Source organism: Callionymus lyra, chromosome 1, assembly GCF_982586985.1.
Source record: "Callionymus lyra chromosome 1, fCalLyr1.hap1.1, whole genome shotgun sequence".
In the NCBI taxonomy this organism is placed as follows: domain Eukaryota; kingdom Metazoa; phylum Chordata; class Actinopteri; order Syngnathiformes; family Callionymidae; genus Callionymus; species Callionymus lyra.
In genome coordinates this window covers 31,149,824-31,173,340 of record NC_141818.1, presented here as the reverse complement: position 1 = coordinate 31,173,340, position 23,517 = coordinate 31,149,824, and the positions used below count along the sequence as shown (strand labels likewise).

Below are 23,517 nucleotides of genomic sequence, written 5' to 3'. Positions count from 1 at the left end.
CATTTGTCGATGTAATGTTAAAATATCAGACATATTCATTTGATAAATGCACAGGTTTAGATCGTTTTTTTTTTTTAAATGTATGGTTACCTTAAAAATGATGCTACTGCTTCTTCTTTTACAGTAAACAAAATGATCTCAAAGTGACTGCGGTAAAGCAGCAGCTCTACCCTGAGTCTTAGTTGGATGACTCTGCTCCTATTCCCAAATCGAATTCTCCATTTCATGGGTCACTAGATAGAGCCACGGAGATCCACCACCAGGGGACACTGTTGCTCTTCAACAGGAGCCGACATGAGCTACAACTAAGCAGATAGATGGATATTCAATACAGGATTATTGTCACTCTTCAATGAAAATAAATGAAGGTTTTTCACAATGAAGTTTATTGATCATACAATCATGCTGAGACGTCACAAAACCGATCTTCTCCACTCAGGTCTTGCAGGAATCCGTCCACCATAAGAAGCAGAACTGGGACGCTGGTCCAGGACCCCGCCGGCGACTCTTACTAGCTTACACTCCGGACCACGTGGAAGAGCGTGACGTTGTAGAGCACCTGGTGTCCATTGTTCCAGGTGTAGAGTGCGCGCTCCCGTGGGTTGTAGTCCATCATGCTGATGTGTGCGTAATGGTTGTGGAAGTGGATGTCCGTGTACTCGTAACTGGACGAGTTGGTGTGGTAGGCGAAGTGGATCTTGGCGCCTGAGAGGTGAGAGTTGGTGACGTAAAGAGAGCCACAGATCATGAAGGCCTCGCCAGCGCTGCGTTTAGGAAATCCGGTGTCCCAGCTCTTCAGGACCTCCAGAGACACCGGGTCCAGACGGCTCACCTGCGGGACAACACGGTTATCAAGCCGCTAGAAATGTCACACCATCTTTGTGCATCACCAGGATGTTCCCGGCCTTGGGGATCGAGGTGTAGACGACCCAGAGTCCGATCTCGTCAGCCATGAGGTCAATGTCGGAAGAGCCGCCCCAACTGTAGGGAAAAGTGTTGTTGTAGCCGGCGCCGCTCAGACTGCGCTGCACGAGAACGCTGCGGGAGCGGAAGTGGTACTGGACCTGGAGCGACACACACACACAGAGTTCAGGTGTCACTCTGGACCCACATGCCGAGCTCCTGGTACCAGGATGTTGCTGCCATGCTTGTTGTAGTACAACGACCCATTGTAAACCACGTGGCCCGTCCCGGCCCAGGCGTGGGGCAGTAGGTGCTGCACAAAGTTCTGCCCCCTGGTGAAGTCTGCCATAGTCCTGTACTCCAGCACCTGCCGACCCTTAAAGTACCCATCCATGGACCAGACCTGTGGGGACACTGTCTGGTTATACCCTAGAGAGTCTGTTTTACGTCTTCATTTGTGTCGCATTCATGTCTGCAAAACAAAATAAAGTGGTTAAATACACCATGAACTGACTTCAGCTCAGACCCACATTAACGCTCTTGGAGGCGCCACCTGCTGGTCACAACGGGTTACCTGCTCCGTGTGTTTCATTCCTCATGACACCTGAACACACACCTGAGCAGCATCAAAATCAGCTCCGTCTGCTCGGCTGCTATTTTTGTCGTCTCCGACATGGTGGCACGTCAGAGAGTGAGACCTCCCTCTGACGGGCAGGAAGCAGACGGATGACCATCCTGTTACCGACACACTTGCTCGGATAACAGACCCATCGCAGACATGAGTAGGATGAGGGGAACAAGATTCTTGTCTAGTCTCCAACTGCGTCTGTTCTGTGCATGTGTTGACTACAATGAAACCAATTAAAGAGACATAAACCTCCTAAATATTATTAAAGAATATTTATATTTATTGTATCTTAATGCAAATTACGGTCACCTTAGATAAATATATATATATATATATATTTTAAATAAAATCATATATATGAATAGCTTTTCAAAGCATAGAAATTAAAAATCATATAAATGTAATATGAAAGTTTTATACTCGCCAAATACAAACAAAAAGCTCTACGAAGATATTATTATTTGTCTCATGAGACCTTTGAAAAAACAAAATTGAAGACAGCGTCAAGGCATTTTTGCTTTGTCTCCGGCACATGCACAGACCAGATAGTGTAGACTGTACTGCCAGCTGAAGACCCGGTGACCCGGTGACCCTTGACCTCCAGGGCATGGTCAGTACACTTATTTGTCTCCGTAGACGCATGTTTGAGGAAGGAGTTTAGCCCACTTCCTTATATCCGATGACCAGTTACAGCTTCTGTCTGTTCACTCGTGGACCTCAGTAGTGAAGCACTTCCTGCTGCAGGAAGGAGAAGTTCGTCTGGTGCTCTGGTCTCCAGGCAGAAGCTCTGATAGGTAACAGCCTGGATCACCATGGCGATATAAATCACGCCTTGTATCCACGTTGACAACTGGATCCGTGTGCTCTCAAGCATTGTAAGGGAGCAGCGTATGTCATGTGAAAAGACAGTGAGTGAAGAGACAGGATCGACACACCCGTCCCGCTCACACACGCTCACCCTGCTGTCGGAGCTGGGGATCATGGCGTCCGTCATCCAGGAGCCGAAGCGTGACCCGGAGGTTCTGACGGTGAGCGGCCCGCTGACACCCGTCAGACGACCGCACCCTGTGAGGGAGAAGGTTAACCCGTCACTCTGAGGCGGTGAAGACAGATCGGCTGCAGGGACACACATGGCGGGGTCACGTACCCAGTTTGTTCATGCAGCCGTGCAGACGCGTCTCCAGCAGCAGGACTCTCTGCCGAAGCTCCTCGTAGTCCAGCGCTCCCACCTCCTCCTGCACCTCCGTCAGGACGGTTGAGAGATTCAGCAGCTCCTCACGCAGGGAAGCCAGAGCTCGCAGGTCCAGTCTGTACTGACCCATCACAGCCAGAAGGGGGCGGAGCTGAGACATCTGCCCAGTCAGCTCCTGAGAGAAAGAGAGAGACAGTGAGTGACTTTGATTGCTAATTGATCAGCAGGATTCGACCCGAGTCTCTTCTCACTGACTGGTTCGGAGTTTTATAAGAAGCTCTTTGTAGAAGCCAAATGGACCGTGGCCTGGCAAACCTGCTGGAGGGCCGGCACCTCCATCTGGACCCGGAATTGCTCGCAGGAGAAAAGGAAGCGAGTGGGCGACATGGAGCTGCCAGCTCAGCTTCAGAACAGACTTGTTTGTTCGGGCGCAACCAAACTTCTCCTGTGCGGCTCTTACAGAACCTCCATTCTCAGAGGTTTACCGGACATGTGGACCCGGTTCTGACCCCGTTCTTGGAGGTTCTTCAAACATCAACTCATAATGACTTGTATGGTTTGGACGGAACGTGTGTGAGTTGTGGGTTCAAAGACTGCTGCAGTGTTGCTTAAATATTACAAACTAACACAACAGGTGAAGATTTCTATTATATTTTCATATTCATGTGCACGTGTGAGTCCATGTGTGTGTGTGTCTACCTGAAGGCTTCTGCCGCTCAGAGATCTTGGGTTGGACACTAAAGTTTGTATCTGTCCATCAACTCCTCTCAGTAACGGTTCGGAGTCTCTGACGTACTGCAGGTCCCTGGATGTTCTCAAGTCCACAACTTCCATGGACTGACTCACATTCTGCACCTGAACACACAAACACACATCGGCATCACAGGCGTGTCTTCGCCGGAATCAGCTGGTTCAGTTTGAGCTTCTCTCTGGCAGGTGAGTTCACCAACGAAAGAATCGTTTTCACAACTAAGAAAGCAGCACATGCTGACAAGGCGGTACTCATGTACACACACACATGCACACGCACACAGCAGGATGAAGGTGTGACTTCCAGAAAACTGCAGAGCTAATTGTGATTCATACGTGCGGAAATCTTTCCAGCACCACCAGTGTGAGAGCGAGAGCTTCATTTGTGAGGTGTTTGTGCGTGTCTGCGAGTGAGGTTGTGTACATGTGTGTGTCTGCGGGAGACTCAGCTCCTGCAGAGAGCAGGCCAGTAAAGCTGCATGTTTGTGTTGATGTGCGGCATTTGCATTTGACTTCAGGAGGGAGCAGAATGTTTCCCGATGAGGAGGATCCAGGCGGCTTCAATTATTCAAAGATCCATCACACACTGACCCTCCAGGATGACACATTATTGCGTGTGTACTGGTAAACACACATCACTCACACACAGACAGAGAAATTAAAGATGCAGCAGATATCTGTCAGTGTGTGTGTCTAACTGCAACAGCATTTCGACACACACTCTTACACACTTACCTTTTCCATGAGCAGACGCAGTTGCCGACCTCGGGGGTCTCGTTTGCAGAGGTTCCTCGCAGGAGCTACGACCGTACACACACAACTGCCGTCGGGGTCGGAGGCCGAACTGTAGACCTGCCAGCCCTCGTCTGAGCCCGGGAACCAGTCCTGCACACAGTCCCTGGATCAGCCATGACACCTGATGATTTTATTTCTAGAAAATATTTGTTTTTAACGGTGTATCATGTAACACGTCAATGTTACGCTACATATATGTAACAACAGTGTCAGAACTGATATACGTGATATACGTGATATGTTACAACAATGTAGTACGTTACAATAGCGTCTTACGTCATAAAGGTCTGTTACACTGCAACAGTGTGTTACATTATGTTACAACAATGTAGTAAATTACAATAGCGTCTTACATTATAAATGTCTGTTACACTGCCACAGTGTGTTACAGTATGTTACAACAATGTAGTAAATCACAATATCGTCTTACGTTATAAATGTCTGTTACACTGCAACAGTGTGTTACATTATGTTACAACAATTTGGTTTGTTACAATAGCATCTTGCATTATAAAGGTATGTTACACTGCAACAGTGTGTGTTGTTCTCAGTATTATCTTGATCTTTAAAGTATGTACTTTTTTGAGTATTGTTTTGATTGTCTAAGCGCTTTGTGACCCTGGTCACGAAAAGCGCTATATAAATAAATATTACTTACTTACTTACTTATTTTACAACAGTGTAATGTGTTACAACAATTTGTCATTTAAACATTTAAAATATATATATATATATATATTTGTTAAATAAAATTCAATCTTTGTAAAACAATATGAATATTTACCAGTGAAAAACCTAAAATGTAAGTTGGATATGGATCAGAAATGTTTGAAACCTGTACTGATACTGATATCTCCACTTCCTGAACACTTATTTCTAATCCAATGCAAATCCATACAAAATTACATTTCAAATAGTACAAATCTTGAGTTAAATATTTCAGCCTTGGAAAACGTTCACTACCAGCTGTTCTCTAACAAATAAAATAACAAAAGAACACTTGCTTACAATTGACAAATTACCTTATACTGCCTTTGTTACTTATAAGTTTCTTTTTTCAGAACAATCCCTACATTATCAAGTTTTGATCGTTGGTACCGAAACATGGCACAGCGAGACAAAGCATGTTTCAATATTTGATGTATCACAACAACAGTAACTAAGCTTAAACTTGCTTTTGGTCACATTAATGCCTTATGATAATAATGTGTTACATTACAATAGCAAGTTACCTTACAAGTGTTTAATATTTCAGACGACTGCAGCGACAGTATATGCTTCATGTGGAGTTTTGTTCACTCAAATACCCACCCACACCTATTACCCTGGCTAACCTGGAGACGCTCAGAGAGAGGATTGCTCTGGACTTTGTCGGAGGATCAGTCTTGGATGCAACATGGTGGAGCTCATGAATAATTTCAATCATCTCAGACGCCTCAGAGAAACAACTTTGTTATCAGGAGGAAGGAGACAGAATTCCGCAGGAGGAAACTCAGCAGCTGATGCTGAGGCTGCATAATGGTTCCTAAGCAGCTTCACTAAGAGGACAGACACACACTCACACACCAGGGTTGCCGGGGCAACACAGGAGCGAGTGTCCCGTGGGTCAGTGAGACCGTCCTGGCCATCAAGAGGTCAGCGTGTATAGTTATAGGTATAGTTTTTTATTAAAAAACTGTCTCAGCAGGATCCTCCACTTCACCTGGTCAGAACTGACAGGAGAGCAGAACCAAACATCACATGGTCTGTCTTCCTGTAGGCCTGGTCTCCACCTGTTGTTGAGTGTCCACACAGCAGCCCAGAACACATGTCACGTGACAGAAGCTGAAGGATCACTTTTAGTCAACAATAATTAAAATGTATACGTGTGAGTGTGTGTGTGTGAGAGAGAGAGAGAGAGAGAGAGAGAGTGAGAGAGAGAGGGGGAGAGAGAGAGAGAGAGAGAGAGAGAGGGGGAGAATGATTCGTACGTACGCTGGTGATGCGCTCGTGGGTTCCGTCTGGGCTGATGATGGTTCCGTTGAGTCCGACCAGCGACGGAAGAGTCTGGGACATCCAGTTGGTGACCATGGCCATGGTGCTGAGCACCGCCCCGATCTTCAGCATGGGAACCGTCATCCTCGCTCCCACACGCGCGGTCCAGACCCGCCCGGGTCAGGCCGGAACCGCTGTGAAGCCCAACATGCTGGACCAGCTGCACAGTGACGATCCGAGACGAAGAGACCTGAGCTCGACTGGAGGAGAAGCTGCAGCTGCTCTCCTCTCTCTCTCTCTCCTCACCCTCTCCCTCTCTCTCTCTCTCCCCCCCCCCCCCCCCCTCCGTCTTCACTAGACGCCTCATCGCCTCCCTTTCTCACCCCAGCCCTCCCTCGCTGTCACCTTCTGCTTCTCCAAAGACTCGTGTGTTCTGCTGTAAACAGTGATGGAGGGCATGACTCTGGAGCGACACTGTGTGGTCAAAAGATGACACGACAACAGCCACTCGTCCATGTGACGTACACTTGTTGACACGCACACTCTTGTTCACATACAAGTGATTGTGTGTCGACATGTGTTTGCATGTTCACACACATGTCGATATACAAACACTTGTTCACGTAGATGTTGATATAAAAACACATGTTGACACACAAACACTGGTTCACACATGCTGATATACAAACACATGTTGACACACAAACACTGGTTCACACATGCTGTTATACAAACACATGTTGACACACAAACACTTGTTCACACACATGTTGATATACAAACACATGTTGATGCACAAACACTTGTTCACACATGCTGATATACAAACACATGTTGACCCAAACCCAAACACTTGTTCACACACATGCTGATATACAAACACATGTTGACGAACAAACACTTGTTCACACACATGTTGATTTACAAACAGATGTTGATGAACAAACACTTGTTCACACATGTTGACACACAAACACTTATTCACACATGCTGATATACAAACACATGGTGACACAAACCACTTGTTCACACATGCTTATATACAAACGCATGTTGACACACAAACACTTGTTCACACATGCTGATATACAAAAACATGTTGACACACAAACACTTGTTCACACATGCTGATATACAAAAACATGTTGACACACAAACACTTGTTCACACATGCCGATATTCAAACACATGTTGACACACAAGCACTTGTTCACATATGCTGAAATACAAACACATGTTGACATACAAACACTTGATCACACATGCTGATATACAAACACATGTTGACACACAAACACTTGTTCACACATGCTGATATACAAAAACATGTTGACACACAAACACTTGTTCACACATGCCGATATACAAACACATGTTGACACACAAGCACTTGTTCACACATGCTGAAATACAAACACATGTTGACACACAAACACTTGATCACACATGCTGATATACAAACACATGTTGACACACAAACACTTGTTCACACATGCTGATATACAAACACATGTTAACACACAAACACTTGGTCACACATGCTGATATAAAAAAACACACATTAATACACAAGAACTCATTCACAAATGTCGATATACAAACACTTGTTCACACATGTTTGTCCTGACTGCTAGGGTCATTATAACATGGCGCTTGAGCAAAAGATTCACACAGAATCATATAATTAGTTTATTGACAGACCTTTGTGACCCTGCAGTCTCAGCGACGGTCCTGTTGAAGACTCACATGTCTACGTCTCAAGGCATGCTTCAGCTACACAACATCAACATGCACAAGTACACAACTGATGCAGGGAAGTCACTGTGGTGACGTGTTGTGCGTCGTGTGTGAACACAATCAAAGCACTAAATAAGAGCTCAGAACCAGAACATAAGTGTGTGTTCTTCACAAAACCCATGACAACAACGTTCAGTTGCCATGGCAACACACAGAGTTCCTGCCTCCACAATTGAATAAATAATCTTAAATGTAAATGAAAGGTCAATGAATAAAGTTGTGCTTTGAGTGTCCAGAGACCTTCAGGTCCGCTTCAATGATTAATTAATTGGTTCTGGTGACCAATGTGCAACACACACACGCACACACACACACACACACACACACACACACATTACACCCATGCACGCTCAGACTCTAAAGTGCTCAGCAGTCTAAAGTGTTGGTGCGAGTTCTGGTCTGAGAGATCAGGTCACATGGTCCTGGTCCTTGGTGAATAGCCAGACACCACTTGTGGGTTGGAGCCCCATGCTACCGCGCCGACTCACTGTCCAACCACAACTTGTGCGATTCTAAATCAGTCTGCAGCGGAAGGACTTGCTGTAACCTTCACGAGAGTCGGTTCTGGCCCACTCACTGACAGAACCGACCCGGTGTCAGTTCTGGTCACCGCTTCTCCTTCTGCACTTGTGCCAGCAGCTTGACCTCCCCCGGTCCTACAGCCGAAGAACCATATCAGAAATGGCCAGAACTTGGACATAAACGCCAGCGCCCCCTGGTGGAGGTCAGCGGGCGTCCCGGCACATGGGGAGGTTGACGAAGACGAAGACGTTGAACTCGATCATGACAGAGAAGCTTAGGAAGACGGCGTACAGCAGCAGGCAGGCCAGACCCAGACGCCAGTCCAGAGTCCACTTGTTCAGGTGGACCCCCAGAACCTGTCGGAACCGGACCAGAGGTCAGAACAACCAGAGACAAAATACAGAATAAAACTGAAGATTTGAGGAAGTTCAATTGTGACAAGTATCACAATTAAGATGATGAACGTGACGCCCTGAGTAAGAGTTGGGCAGCAGGGGGCAGCAGAGTCCCACCGACATCGGTTTGTTCACCAAAAGGAACATAAATCAAGAACGAATCATTGTTTTTGTTTGTTCAGCCTCTGATGTTTTTAGCAGCTCAACTAAAGTGTGTATTTAAACTAACCTTAAATTAGTGGGTTTTTTAAAATAACCTTCACTGCTTGTTTACTGTTGAAATAAATAGTTGAACAGGTGATTTTATTATAGCTTCATGATTATTTTGCTGCACGTATAGATCATATGTCTCTAGAATCAAATGGAAAATCCATTTACCTCCTTGTAAGTGTGTGTGTGGACTTATAACAATATACTGTATGACACATCAGTACAACAGACACTCACTGTGAAGAAGACAGAAGCCAAGAGGAGTCCCACTGAGTAGATCAGTCCACGACTGTTGAGTGTGACCTGAGAAAGGACAACAGTGAGTGTGTGAGTCAATGTTTGTGTGAGAGTGTGAGTGACTCACTTGAGAGCCATAATCCACACAGAGAGTCTGGAGCAGCCACGGGAGTCCCAGCCCCACCAGGATGTCGAAGACGTTGCTGCCGATGGAGTTGGAGATGGCCATGTCACCGAGGCCTGAGAGGGCAGGTGGGAGTGAGAACTCGAACCCATGACCCACCAAACATGAGGCTACCTTGGCGGGCCACGATCACGCTGGCCATGCAGTCAGGGACGCTGGTTCCAGCGGCGAGGAAGGTGATGCCCATGATGACGTCGGGGATTCCCAGAGTGAAGCCGATCACTGTCACCTGGAGGTCACTTAGAGGTCAATGACTAGGAGTTATACGATCTTCAAACATATTGTGTTTATATTGATGGAGCGTCAACGTGGCCGCCACAATGACATAGTTATGAATGCTTCCTGGATTGTGATAAAGTACTGGACCTCAATCCTGCACCATAGTACTGGACCTCAGCACTGGAACATAGTACTGTACCATAGTACTGTACCTCAGTACTGGTCATCGGTATTGCATCTCAATACTAGACATCAGTACTGGACCAAAATACAGCCGTTCTCTTCAAAAGATCCCACTCTGCACAGTGACACAGTGTCATCAGTGACGTCATCGGTGCTGAACGTGGTACTTTTGAATGTTCGCTCCATTACTAATAAATCCTTTTCTCTGAATGATCTCTTCACAAGAGAAAAGCTGGATTTATTATGTCTGTCTGAGACTTGGCAGCACTTGGTTATTGCTCCTGATGATAAGGCTCCAGGGTTGAGTCAGTACTTGGGTGACTTGGGTCAGTCTGTCAAACTGAGCCTGAGGTATATTTTGACATGTCTCTTGTTCAACACTGCAGAAAATTGACCAGATACAGTTTCCTTCGACTGAGAAAAATCGCTAAACTTAGGAAAATGTTGTCACATGATCTGGAGCTTGTAATACATGAGTTTATGTCTTATCTTCTGGAATATTGCAACAGCTTGTTTTCATGTCTTAACAAGAAGGAGCTCTCACGACTACAGTTTATTCAGAACTCTGCAGCGAGAATTCTGACCCGCTCAAGTAGAAGAACTCAAATTTCTCCGATCTTTAAAACTCTTCATTGGCTTCCAGTTTCTTTCAGGATCAACTTTAAAATTCTGGTTCTTACTTTCAGAGCTATTCATGGTCAAGCTCCTCCTTCCATCAGTGATCTGATCCAGCCTTACACCCCAGCTCGGGCTCTGAGGTCTGTGGATCAGAATCTACTGATGGTTCCTGACCAGAGGAGAGACATCCTTCCAGGCTGTTGCTCCTAAGCTTTTGAATGATCTTCCTCTCTCTTTGTGTTTGATGATCTACTGACTCCTTAAAGAAACATCTTAAGACATTTTTATTTGTGCTTTTCCTTGATTTTCTGGAACTCCTGTGTTGTTCTCTGTGTTATCTTGACCTTTTAAGTAAATATTTTATTGAGTATTATTTTGATTGTGCGCTTTGTGACCCTGGTCTGGAAAAGCGCTCTATAAATATAAATTACTTACTTACTTACTTACTTAATTATTACTGGACATTAGTACTTGACCTTAATACTGGACCTCAGTACTGGACATTAGTACTGTACCTAAATACTTGACTTAAATACTGGACCTTAATACTGGACCCCAATACTGACCATCCAGACCATGATGTAGGAGAGTCCAGCGATCCAGAGCGTGGCGGTGAAGAAGGACATCATGAACCAGGTCTCCCAGCGCCGCTTGGCACAGTTTGGCACCGTGAAGAAGAGGAGCAGCGAGAGGGGCCACATGACCACCCACTTGATCTTGTTGCAGGCTCCAGCTGTGACGGCAGAAGATCACAAGTCGGCACAGGGTGTCACACACTACAGCTCAACAGCCGGGACAGAACCTGGAGCTCTGAATGGCACCATCGGCCCGACGTCCTCGTCCTCTGTGTCTTTTCTTTTGCTCTGGTTATCCTCGCTCTGACTCTCTAGACACGGAAGTCTGCATCGCCCGTGCAGACCAGGGTCCGATCCATTGAGCCCATTCTCGAAACTGCAGCCCTCGGGTGACCCAGCTCCCTGTTCCAAGTCAGGGTTGGTAGAAGTGACCCGAGTCTCAGTCGTGTTGATCACTCTTTGTCTCTGTCAGCAAGAAGGACATGTTTAAACACAGAAATTCTGAGGAGCAGCTGAGGTCACAGTGCCCCCTGCTGCTCTGGAGGTCGGACTGTCGTTCTGGACGTCACCTCGGTGATGAGCATGCGTGAGGCCATGACAAGTCTGGTTCTGGGCGAGAAGTGTCTGGTGATCATGAGCCTCATGCCGGCCTCAGAGAAGCTCAGCTGGTGCGGATATGTGGATAGCAGCTCGTCCACCATCACCACCGATGACTGGATGTTTGCTGCGGAACCATATGAACCGGGTCAGTGCTGAGCTACTGACATGACAATGATGTTGACTCACCTTTCTTCAGCAGAACTGACGTGGCATCACAGCTCAAGTCCTCCAGGTCGGTACTTCCCGTCAGCCCGTTTGTCAGTCGCACCTTTGCCCTGCGGCTGAAGTAGCTCTGAACTCGGTCACTAAACCTGCGGACATCAATCTTTGAGTGCCGCGTCACCTTGACAGATGCTCCGACTCACTTCATGACAAGGATGTAGACCAGGTACATGAGGACCAGGACCAGAGACTCCCACCTGGAAATAAGATTTGTCAGGAGTCTGCTTCAGGTGCGACAGGAAGAAAGAAATAACTCACCAGCAAACCTGCTCGTCGTAGATGAACTGGAACAGATAACAGACCGAGTCACAACCACAACGACAGGATGACTACTTTCTGTCTTACCACAATGAGGGCAATGATGGAGAAGGTGTAGTAGATGGAGTCTCGCAGCACCGGCCAGTGAGAGAGCTTTACCGCCTGCAGGGGATGTAAGAGAACACAGATGATCATGCTGCTCAGACATGTGTGTTGCCTTTGAAGTTCGTGACTGTGAGTGACTCCGCTGACCTCCAGGTTGGAGGGAACGAGAACCGAAACTGTGAAAGCCTCATACCTGTCCGGCAAAGAAGCCGCACACACCGATGATACACAGGATGTTGAAGACCGCAGAGCCTACGATGGTGCCAACTCCCACGTCGCCTTTAGTGATGAAGACACCTGAAGAAACAAACAAATACTTACACACTCGTGTGTGTCAGGGGTGATTGTGTGGATGATGCCAGGAAGTGTCAACAACTCAGCTCTGATTGGTTCCTATGAAAAAGGGTGAGAGGTTACCGATGACGGAGGTGAAGAGTTCTGGGGCGGAGCTTCCCGCAGCCATAAAGGTTGCTCCGGCGACATCCTCACTCAAATTCAGATGCTGTAGAGAGAAGGAACTTTGATGAGTGGTTGAGTGAGTGAAGGATGAGTGAGTGAAGGATGATTGAATAAAGGATAAGTGAGTGAAGGATGAGTGAAGGAAGGATGAGTGAGTGAAGGATGAGTGAGTGAAGGATGAGTGAGGGAAGGATGAGTGAAAGAAGGATGAGCAAGTGAAGGATGAGCGAATGAAGGATGAGTGAGTGAAGGATGAGTGAGTGAAGGATGAGTAAGTGAAGGATGAGTAAGTGAAGGATGAGTAAGTGAAAGATGAATGAGTGAAGGACGAGCAAGTGAAGGATGAGTAAGTGAAGGATGAATGAGTGAAGGATGAGTGAGTGAAGGATGAGTAAGTGAAGGATGAGTGACTGAAGGATACGTGAGTGAAGGATGAATGAATGAAGGATGAGTGAGTGAAGGATGAGTAAGTGAAGGATGAATGAATGAAGGATGAGTGAGTGAAGGATGAGTAATTAAAGGATGAGTGAATGAAGGATGAGTGAGTGAAGGATGAGTAAGTGAAGGATGAGTAAGTGAAGGATGAATGAATGAAGGATGAGTGAATGAAGGATGAGTAAGTGAAGGATGAATGAATGAAGGATGAGTGAGTGAAGGATGAATGAATGAAGGATGAATGAATGGAGGATGAGTAAGTGAAGGATGAATGAATGAAGGATGAGTGAGTGAAGGATGAGTAAGAGAAAGATGAATGAATGAAGGATGAGTGAGTGAAGGATGATTGAATGGAGGATGAGTAAGTGAAGGATGAATGAATGAAGGATGAGTGAGTGAAGGATGAGTAAGTGAAGGATGAGTGAGTGAAGGATGAGTAAGTGAAGGATGAGTGAGTGAAGGATGAGTAAGTGAAGGATGAGTGAGTGAAGGATGAGAAGTGAAGGATGAGAAGTGAAGGATGAATGAATGGAGGATGAGTGAGTGAAGGATGAATGAATGAAGGATGAGTGAGTGAAGGATGAATGAATGAAGGATGAATAAGTGAAGGATGAGTGAGTGAAGGATGAGTAAGTGAAGGATGAATGAATGAAAGATGAGTAAGTACCTCACAGATCTTCTCCAGTGAGGGCACAAAGTAATCGTCACAGACGAGGGCGAGCGCACAGAACACGTAGACGACCTGTCGGCAGAGACAGTTCAGAGTCAGACTGGCCAGTTGACTGGTCCTGGTTCTGGTTCTGAACCAGAGAATCACAGACTCACGTTTTGACGCTGTGACTCATAGGACTTGCATTGGTCAAGTGATATGTTTAGCTCAAGATCCAAGATACCAGACTCATATTGATCATGTGACTCGTTTTGACTCTGTGACTAGTAGAGATCATGTGACTCGTTTTGACTCTGTGACTAGTAGAGATCATGTGACTCTTTTTTGACTCTGTGACTAGTAGAGATCATGTGACTCGTTTTGACTCTGTGACTAGTAGAGATCATGTGAGTCGTTTTGACTCTGTGACTAGTAGAGATCATGTGACTCATTTGACTCTTTGACTAGTAGAGATCATGTGACACGTATTGACTCTGTGACTAGTAGAGATCATGTGACACGTGTTGACTCTGTGACTAGTAGAAATGATGTGACTCGTTTTGACTCTGTGACTAGTAGAGATTATGTGAGTCGTTTTGACTCTGTGACTAGTAGAGATCATGTGACTCGTTTTGACTCTTTGACTAGTAGAGATCATGTGACACGTATTGACTCTGTGACTAGTAGAGATCATGTGACACGTTTTGACTCTGTGACAAGTAGAGATTATGTGACTCGTTTTGACTCTGTGACTAGTAGAGATCATGTGAGTCGATTTGACTCTGTGACTAGTAGAGATCATGTGACTCAGTTTGACTCTGTGACTAGTAGAGATTATGTGACTCGTTTTGACTCTGTGACTAGTAGAGATCATGTGACACGTTTTGACTCTGTGACTAGTAGAGATCATGTGACACGTTTTGACTCTGTGACTAGTAGAGATCATGTGACTCAGTTTGACTCTGTGACTAGTAGAGATTATGTGACTCGTTTTGACTCTGTGACTAGTAGAGATCATGTGACTCATTTGACTCTGTGACTAGTAGAGATCATGTGACTCGTTTTGACTCTGTGAGTAGTAGAGATCATGTGACTCGTTTTGACTCTGTGACTAGTAGAGATCATGTGACTCGTTTTGACTCTGTGACTGAGATCATGTGACTCGTTTTGACTCTGTGACTAGTAGAGATCATGTGACACGTATTGACTCTGTGACTAGTAGAGATCATGTGACACGTTTTGACTCTGTGACTAGTAGAGATTATGTGACTCGTTTTGACTCTGTGACTAGTAGAGATCATGTGACTCGTTTTGACTCTGTGACTAGTAGAGATCATTAGACACGTTTTGACTCTGTGACTAGTAGAGATCATGTGACTCTTTTTGACCCTGTGACTAGTAGAGATTATGTGACTTGTTTTGACTCTGTGACTAGTAGAGATCATGTGACTCGTTTTGACTCTGTGACTGAGATCATGTGACTCGTTTTGACTCTGTGACTAGTAGAGATCGTGAGATCATGTGACTCGTTTTGACTCTGTGACTAGTAGAGATCATGTGACTCGTTTTGACTCTGTGACTAGTAGAGATCATGTGACTCGTTTTGACTCTGTGACTAGTAGAGATCCTCTGACACGTTTTAACTCTGTGACTAGTAGAGATCATGTGACTCGTTTTGACTCTGTGACTAGTAGAGATCATGTGACTCGTTTCGACTCTGTGATAAGTAGAGATCATGTGACTCGTTTTGACTCTGTGACTAGTAGAGATCATGTGACTCGTTTTAACTCTGTGATTAGTAGAGATCATGTCACTCGTTTTGACTCTGTGACTAGTAGAGATCATGTGACTCGTTTTGACTCTGTGACTAGTAGAGATCATGTGACTCGTTTTGACTCTGTGACTAGTAGAGATCATGTGACTCGTTTTGACTCTGTGATAAGTAGAGATCATGTGACTCATTTTGACTCTGTGACTAGTAGAGATCATGTGACTCGTTTTAACTCTGTGATTAGTAGAGATCATGTGACTCGTTTTGACTCTGTGACTAGTAGAGATCATGTGACTCGTTTTGACTCTGTGACTAGTAGAGATCATGTGACTCGTTTTGACTCTGTGACTAGTAGAGATCATGTGACTCGTTTTGACTCTGTGACTAGTAGAGATCATGTGACTCGTTTTGACTCGGTGACTAGTAGAGATCATGTGACTCGTTTTGACTCTGTGAGTAGTAGAGATCATGTGACTCGTTTTAACTCTGTGATTAGTAGAGATCATGTGACTCGTTTTGACTCTGTGACTAGTAGAGATCATGTGACTCGTTTTGACTCTGTGACTAGTAGAGATCATGTGACTCGTTTTGACTCTGTGACTAGTAGAGATCATGTGACTCGTTTTGACTCTGTGACTAGTAGAGATCATGTGACTCGTTTTGACTCGGTGACTAGTAGAGATCATGTGACTCGTTTTGACTCTGTGATTAGTAGAGATCATGTGACTCGTTTTGACTCTGTGACTAGTAGAGATCATGTGACTCGTTTTGACTCTGTGACTAGTAGAGATCATGTGACTCGTTTTGACTCTGTGACTAGTAGAGATCCTCTGACACGTTTTAACTCTGTGACTAGTAGAGATCATGTGACTCGTTTTGACTCTGTGACTAGTAGAGATCATGTGACTCGTTTCGACTCTGTGATAAGTAGAGATCATGTGACTCGTTTTGACTCTGTGACTAGTAGAGATCATGTGACTCGTTTTAACTCTGTGATTAGTAGAGATCATGTCACTCGTTTTGACTCTGTGACTAGTAGAGATCATGTGACTCGTTTTGACTCTGTGACTAGTAGAGATCATGTGACTCGTTTTGACTCTGTGACTAGTAGAGATCATGTGACTCGTTTTGACTCTGTGATAAGTAGAGATCATGTGACTCATTTTGACTCTGTGACTAGTAGAGATCATGTGACTCGTTTTAACTCTGTGATTAGTAGAGATCATGTGACTCGTTTTGACTCTGTGACTAGTAGAGATCATGTGACTCGTTTTGACTCTGTGACTAGTAGAGATCATGTGACTCGTTTTGACTCTGTGACTAGTAGAGATCATGTGACTCGTTTTGACTCTGTGACTAGTAGAGATCATGTGACTCGTTTTGACTCGGTGACTAGTAGAGATCATGTGACTCGTTTTGACTCTGTGAGTAGTAGAGATCATGTGACTCGTTTTAACTCTGTGATTAGTAGAGATCATGTGACTCGTTTTGACTCTGTGACTAGTAGAGATCATGTGACTCGTTTTGACTCTGTGACTAGTAGAGATCATGTGACTCGTTTTGACTCTGTGACTAGTAGAGATCATGTGACTCGTTTTGACTCTGTGACTAGTAGAGATCATGTGACTCGTTTTGACTCGGTGACTAGTAGAGATCATGTGACTCGTTTTGACTCTGTGAGTAGTAGAGATCATGTGACTCGTTTTGACTCTGTGACTAGTAGAGATCATGTGACTCGTTTTGACTCTGTGACTGAGATCATGTGACTCGTTTTGACTCTGTGACTAGTAGAGATCATGTGACACGTATTGACTCTGTGACTAGTAGAGATCATGTTACACGTTTTGACTCTGTGACTAGTAGAGATTATGTGACTCGTTTTGACTCTGTGACTAGTAGAGATCATGTGACACGTTTTGACTCTGTGACTAGTAGAGATCATGTGACTCGTTTTGACCCTGTGACTAGTAGAGATTATGTGACTCGTTTTGACTCTGTGACTAGTAGAGATCATGTGACTAGTTTTGACTCTGTGACTGAGATCATGTGACTCGTTTTGACTCTGTGACTAGTAGAGATCGTGAGATCATGTGACTCGTTTTGACTCTGTGACTAGTAGAGATCATGTGACTCGTTTTGACTCTGTGACTAGTAGAGATCATCTGACACGTTTTAACTCTGTGACTAGTAGAGATCATGTGACTCGTTTTGACTCTGTGACTAGTAGAGATCATGTGACTCGTTTTGACTCTGTGATAAGTAGAGATCATGTGACTCGTTTTGACTCTGTGACTAGTAGAGATCATGTGACTCGTTTTAACTCTGTGATTAGTAGAGATCATGTCACTCGTTTTGACTCTGTGACTAGTAGAGATCATGTGACTCGTTTTGACTCTGTGACTAGTAGAGATCATGTGACTCGTTTTGACTCTGTGACTAGTAGAGATCATGTGACTCGTTTTGACTCTGTGATAAGTAGAGATCATGTGACTCGTTTTGACTCTGTGACTAGTAGAGATCATGTGACTCGTTTTAACTCTGTGATTAGTAGAGATCATGTGACTCGTTTTGACTCTGTGACTAGTAGAGATCATGTGACTCGTTTTGACTCTGTGACTAGTAGAGATCATGTGACTCGTTTTGACTCTGTGACTAGTAGAGATCATGTGACTCGTTTTGACTCTGTGACTAGTAGAGATCATGTGACTCGTTTTGACTCTGTGACTAGTAGAGATCATGTGACTCGTTTTGACTCGGTGACTAGTAGAGATCATGTGACTCGTTTTGACTCTGTGACTAGTAGAGATCATGTGACACGTTTTAACTCTGTGACTAGTAGAGATCATGTGACTCGTTTTGACTCTGTGACTAGTAGAGATCATGTGACTTGTTTTGACTCTGTGACTAGTAGAGATCATGCGACTCGTTTTGACTCTGTGACTAGTAGAGATCATGTGACTCGTTTTAACTCTGTGATTAGTAGAGATCATGTGACTCGTTTTGACTCTGTGACTAGTAGAGATCATGTGACACGTTTTGACTCTGTGACTAGTAGAGATCATCTGACACGTTTTAACTCTGTGACTAGTAGAGATCATGTGACTCGTTTTGACTCTGTGACTAGTAGAGATCATGTGACACGTATTGACTCTGTGACTAGTAGAGATCATGTGACACGTTTTGACTCTGTGACTAGTAGAGATTATGTGACTCGTTTTGACTCTGTGACTAGTTGAGATCATGTGAGTCGTTTTGACTCTGTGACTAGTAGAGATCATGTGACTCGTTTTGACTCTGTGACTGAGATCATGTGACTCGTTTTGACTCTGTGACTAGTAGAGATCGTGAGATCATGTGACTCGTTTTGACTCTGTGACTAGTAGAGATCATGTGACTCGTTTTGACTCTGTGACTAGTAGAGATCATGTCACTCGTTTTGACTCTGTGACTAGTAGAGATCATCTGACACGTTTTAACTCTGTGACTAGTAGAGATCATGTGACTCGTTTTGACTCTGTGACCAGTAGAGATCATGTGACTCGTTTTGACTCTGTGATAAGTAGAGATCATGTGACTCGTTTTGACTCTGTGACTAGTAGAGATCATGTGACTCGTTTTAACTCTGTGATTAGTAGAGATCATGTGACTCGTTTTGACTCTGTGACTAGTAGAGTTCATCTGACACGTTTTAACTCTGTGACTAGTAGAGATCATGTGACTCGTTTTGACTCTGTGACTAGTAGAGATCATGTGACTCGTTTTAACTCTGTGATTAGTAGAGATCATGTGACTCGTTTTGACTCTGTGACTAGTAGAGATCATGTGACTCGTTTTGACTCTGTGACTAGTAGAGATCATGTGACTCGTTTTGACTCTGTGACTAGTAGAGATCATGTGACTCGTTTTGACTCTGTGACTAGTAGAGATCATGTGACTCGTTTTAACTCTGTGATTAGTAGAGATCATGTGACTCGTTTTGACTCTGTGACTAGTAGAGTTCATCTGACACGTTTTAACTCTGTGACTAGTAGAGATCATGTGACTCGTTTTGACTCTGTGACTAGTAGAGATCATGTGACTCGTTTTAACTCTGTGATTAGTAGAGATCATGTGACTCGTTTTGACTCTGTGACTAGTAGAGATCATGTGACTCGTTTTGACTCTGTGACTAGTAGAGATCATGTGACTCGTTTTGACTCTGTGACTAGTAGAGATCATGTGACTCGTTTTGACTCTGTGACTAGTAGAGATCATGTGACTCGTTTTGACTCTGTGACTAGTAGAGATCATGTGACTTGACTAGACTTACGCAGAGGACGTGCAGCATCACGGCTCCTTCGGTTCGCTCGTTGTTACTGAAGAGGTCGTCAGGAAACTCTTGCAGCGCTGGAACATGTAAACATGTGTGTTAATGTTTGTGTCCATGTGAGTGTGTGTCAATGTTTGTGTCAATGTGAGTGTGTGTTCATGTGAGTGTGTGTCAATGTTTGTGTCCATGTGAGTGTGTGTTAATGTTTGTTAACATAAGTGTCCATGGGAGTATGTGTTAATGTTTGTTTCCATGTGAGTGTGTGTTAATGTTTGTGTCCATGTGAGTGTGTGTTAACGTGTGTGTCCATGTGAGTGTGTGTTAATGTTTGTTTCCATGTGAGTGTTTGTTCATGTTTGTGCCCATGTGAGTGTGTGTTAACTTGTGTGTCCATGTGAGTATGTGTTAACGTGTGTGTCAATTTGAGTGTGTGACAATGTTTGTGTCCATGTAAGTCTTTGTCTAGGTGTGTGTTAACGTGTGTGTCCATGTGAGTGTGTGTCAATGTTTGTGCCCATGTAAGTCTGTGTCTAGGTGTGCGTTAACTTGTGTGTCCATGCGAGTGTGTGTTAATGTTTGGGCCAATGTGAGTGTGTGTTAATGTGTGTGTCCATGTGAGTGTGTGTTAATATTTGGGTCCTTGTGAGTGTGTGTTAACTTGTGTGTCCATGTGAGTGTGTGTTAATGTTTGGGCCAATGTGAGTGTGTGTTAATGTGTGTGTCCATGTGAGTGTGTGTTAATATTTGTGTCCATGTGAGTGTGTGTTAATGTTTGGGCCAATGTGAGTGTGTTAATGTGTGTGTCCATGTGAGTTTGTGTTAACGTTTGTGTCCATGTGAGTTTGTGTTAATGTTTGTGTCTATGCGAGTGTGTGTTAACATGTATGCATGTGAGTTTGTGTTAACGAGTGTGTCCAGGTGAGTGTGTGTTAATGTTTGTGTCCATGTGAGTTTGTGCTCACGTGTGTGTCCATGTGAATTTGTGTTAAAGTTTGTGTCCATGTGAGTGCGTGTTAACGTGTGTGTCCGTGTGTGTTAACGTGTGCGTGTGCATGTGAGTTTGTATCAAAGCTAGAACTCGTGTTCATAAATGTAATGATGGTGTCGTGAATAAGAAATGAGAGGAAGTGACATCAGGGAGTTGCATAATCGGAGGGACGGGGTTGGAAAGTTGGAAAATCTGCTAAGTCAGCACGCCATCTAATCTCCAGTGTGTGTCGATGGAGGCACATTTCTAGCTCGTCATGGCAACCATATGAGCGACAGACTCAGTGAGCTGTTGCATGGAGATCTACACTGAGTCTGGATTGGACGACAGCTCTAAAGTCAGTCAACACTTCCGTTCCCTCGTCGCACCAGTGCAGCCGAGAACAAGAGCGCAGCAAACAAAAGGTATAAATGTTGCATCTCTGGCCTCGAGGGTCCGGATGAGCTGCTCCTCTCGTGCAGAAGCTGCCGCACGTGCAGAGCTTCGACTCGTCGCCGCACATGCTCAGTGCGGGACGATGATGCGGCCTGACACATCGCATGTCGGGCTGAGTCATGTGACGTCCGATGACTTGCACATCAACACACACGGCGACCCTGACGAGTTCGTTCATTCACTCGTTCATCCGTTTAAGTAGTCGCTCACAATATGCTAACTTCAGGCTACACGCTAATGTGTCAACTCGTCGCCGTGACGACCCACAACAACATTCTTGGATCTCCATCTTCCTGCATTGATTCCAGCATGCACTGATTTCAACCCATTTGACCGCTCATGGAAGTCGGTTTGAGGCTGGACAAGCTGCATCATGACGATGGGAACCGGTTGACCTGTGACCTCTGTTCTCATTACACGGAGCACCATTTTGTGAAGATGGATGACGAGCTGCTCCAGAGAACCTCAGCAGCCTCGTTCCGCCATCTCGACCCAGTTATCTCCAGAACACAACGGGAGAGACGGACCTACGCACAGGAAGAGGGACGGATGTCTTCTCACCTGGTTCGGTGCAGGTCTTCTGCGTCTCGTTGTCCAGCAGCAGTCGTCTCTGTGACCACCTCCCATCATGCTCGCTGCTGGCGGACACACCTGCCACAAAAAAAAAAACCCACCAGGATCTGGAATTCAAACTTGAGCTTCTCCTTGTCCGGGGGGGGCCCTCCCCTCACTCCAGAAGCTCTCGTCCTCTCTGACCCCAAGGTCAAAGTCTGCAGTGAAAGAAGTCCTGTTGACCCACATTCAGGTCCTGAAGCTCTACGTCCTCACCCAGTACTTTCCAAAACAAAACACCCATGTGAGTGTGTGTGTGTGTGTGTGTGTGTGTGTGTGTGTGTGTGTGTGTGTTCTCCTGCTGCGTCTACATCTGCACATTCTTCCACCAGAGTTTTGAGCAGATCTGAAGTTCCTGGTCCAGCTGAGACTCCAGACTCTGAACCAAACTGAAGCTTTAACTTCTTTCTCTTTCTTTTTTTTCCTCTTTCATTCCATTATTTGTTTGTTTTGTATTTGTCTGACGGATGGAGGAGACATGGGAGGGAAAAGATTAGAAGGGAAACAGAAGGAGAAAAGGAGGAAGAAGAGGAGGAAGAGTGTAGGGAGCAGGTTGTTACAGAGATGAAACAAAAACAAAATAAGTCCATTAAAGGGGGGGGCGTAGCTCCCCTGCACTTGAGCTATGTTAGCGCCATCACCTGTGTCATTACACGAATAAAACGATGGTAAATAAAAATAAAAATAAACAGTGATTGTTGTCATTCTAGTTTTCATTTGTTTGGTCTCAGACCGGTCGGTACACAGAGTCACAGTTCGTTTGGACTTTCATGCTCCGTGGTTCTAATGGGTCGTAGCGTCGCAGAAGTACCGATGGACCCACATGAACGCGCCGTGTGTCAGGTACGAACTCTCACCTGGATATTCAGAGAGCTGGGAAACCCCCTTCACGAGCAGCAGCAGACCACCGAACACACAAATCTGGACCAGAACCAGCTGTTTCCGTCTTCTTCGCCTCGCCTTCACCTTCTCGTGGGTCGGCATCACTTGGAATGTCCGGGTTCGAACTCTGAGCGTCTCCGCCGCCTCATCCATGCGCGGATCGGGTTTGAGGTTCGAGACTTTCCGGGCTCGGTTCCGTCCACGGCAGCACAAGTTTTGGTGAGCAGTCCTGCAGGAACCGGGCAGAAAAGTGCTGCTGGGTTCTCATGTGACAAGAGAGGTGGGTCCGGGAGCGCGCCAGGAGTCACGCACGCGCTTCCGGTGTTACCAAAGTGATGCGAAGATAAAAAAACAATTGTTGCGTCACCACTAGAGGGCGCTGTTCAGAATCAGAAGCTTGTATTGCCAGTGTTGTAAACACAACACAAGATGTTTTTTTCGTGGTGTTAGTACAGAATAAAATAAATAAGGAAAAAAACATCAGAACCAAGCACCAGGAAAGTCTGCAGCGCCTTCTATTGGCTTTAACTTCTGAGTTGATCCACAGATTCATAGAAGTTCAACACACACCAGATACAGGAGGTGCATCAATTATAATTCTCACACACAC

At 45.1% G+C, this 23,517-nt stretch overlaps 2 protein-coding genes across 2 annotated transcripts; both read right to left on the bottom strand.

The window, feature by feature from the left end:
- Positions 1-367: 367 nt before the first annotated feature.
- LOC148088931 (noelin-2-like) lies at positions 368-6,511 on the bottom strand. The gene is made up of 8 exons (XM_087801452.1): positions 6,243-6,511; positions 4,209-4,358; positions 3,423-3,578; positions 2,679-2,898; positions 2,490-2,596; positions 1,130-1,306; positions 891-1,064; positions 368-832 (listed from the first exon to the last, which is right to left on the bottom strand). The coding sequence occupies exons 1-8, from the start codon at positions 6,384-6,386 to the stop codon at positions 512-514; spliced, it is 1,449 nt and encodes a 482-aa protein (XP_087657578.1). The 5' UTR covers positions 6,387-6,511; the 3' UTR covers positions 368-511.
- Positions 6,512-7,924: 1,413 nt separating this feature from the next.
- Positions 7,925-23,192, bottom strand: LOC148088930 (sodium/potassium/calcium exchanger 3-like). Its single transcript, XM_087801383.1, has 17 exons — positions 22,883-23,192; positions 21,975-22,064; positions 19,991-20,067; positions 13,929-14,003; positions 12,785-12,869; positions 12,561-12,664; positions 12,350-12,424; positions 12,263-12,288; positions 12,148-12,201; positions 11,969-12,093; positions 11,752-11,906; positions 11,410-11,647; positions 11,174-11,340; positions 9,702-9,816; positions 9,531-9,643; positions 9,404-9,469; positions 7,925-8,917 (listed from the first exon to the last, which is right to left on the bottom strand). The coding sequence occupies exons 1-17, from the start codon at positions 23,058-23,060 to the stop codon at positions 8,765-8,767; spliced, it is 1,896 nt and encodes a 631-aa protein (XP_087657509.1). The 5' UTR covers positions 23,061-23,192; the 3' UTR covers positions 7,925-8,764.
- Positions 23,193-23,517: the final 325 nt, after the last annotated feature.

What these genes read in the sequence shown, in the direction of transcription:
- LOC148088931 (XM_087801452.1), bottom strand. Translation starts at nt 6,386, where the DNA reads ATGACGGTTCCCATGCTGAAGATCGGGGCGGTGCTCAGCACCATGGCC. An exon ending in TGCGTCTGCTCATGGAAAAG is followed by an intron (nt 3,579 to 4,208) that starts GTAAGTGTGTAA and finishes TTGTGTGTTCAG; the next exon opens with GTGCAGAATGTGAGTCAGTC. An exon ending in AGCATGGCAGCAACATCCTG is followed by an intron (nt 1,065 to 1,129) that starts GTACCAGGAGCT and finishes GTGTCGCTCCAG; the next exon opens with GTCCAGTACCACTTCCGCTC.
- LOC148088930 (XM_087801383.1), bottom strand. Translation starts at nt 23,060, where the DNA reads ATGGATGAGGCGGCGGAGACGCTCAGAGTTCGAACCCGGACATTCCAA. An exon ending in CACTGGAGAAGATCTGTGAG is followed by an intron (nt 12,870 to 13,928) that starts GTACTTACTCAT and finishes TTCTCTCTACAG; the next exon opens with CATCTGAATTTGAGTGAGGA. An exon ending in TGGCTTCTGTCTTCTTCACA is followed by an intron (nt 8,918 to 9,403) that starts GTGAGTGTCTGT and finishes CGGTTCCGACAG; the next exon opens with GTTCTGGGGGTCCACCTGAA.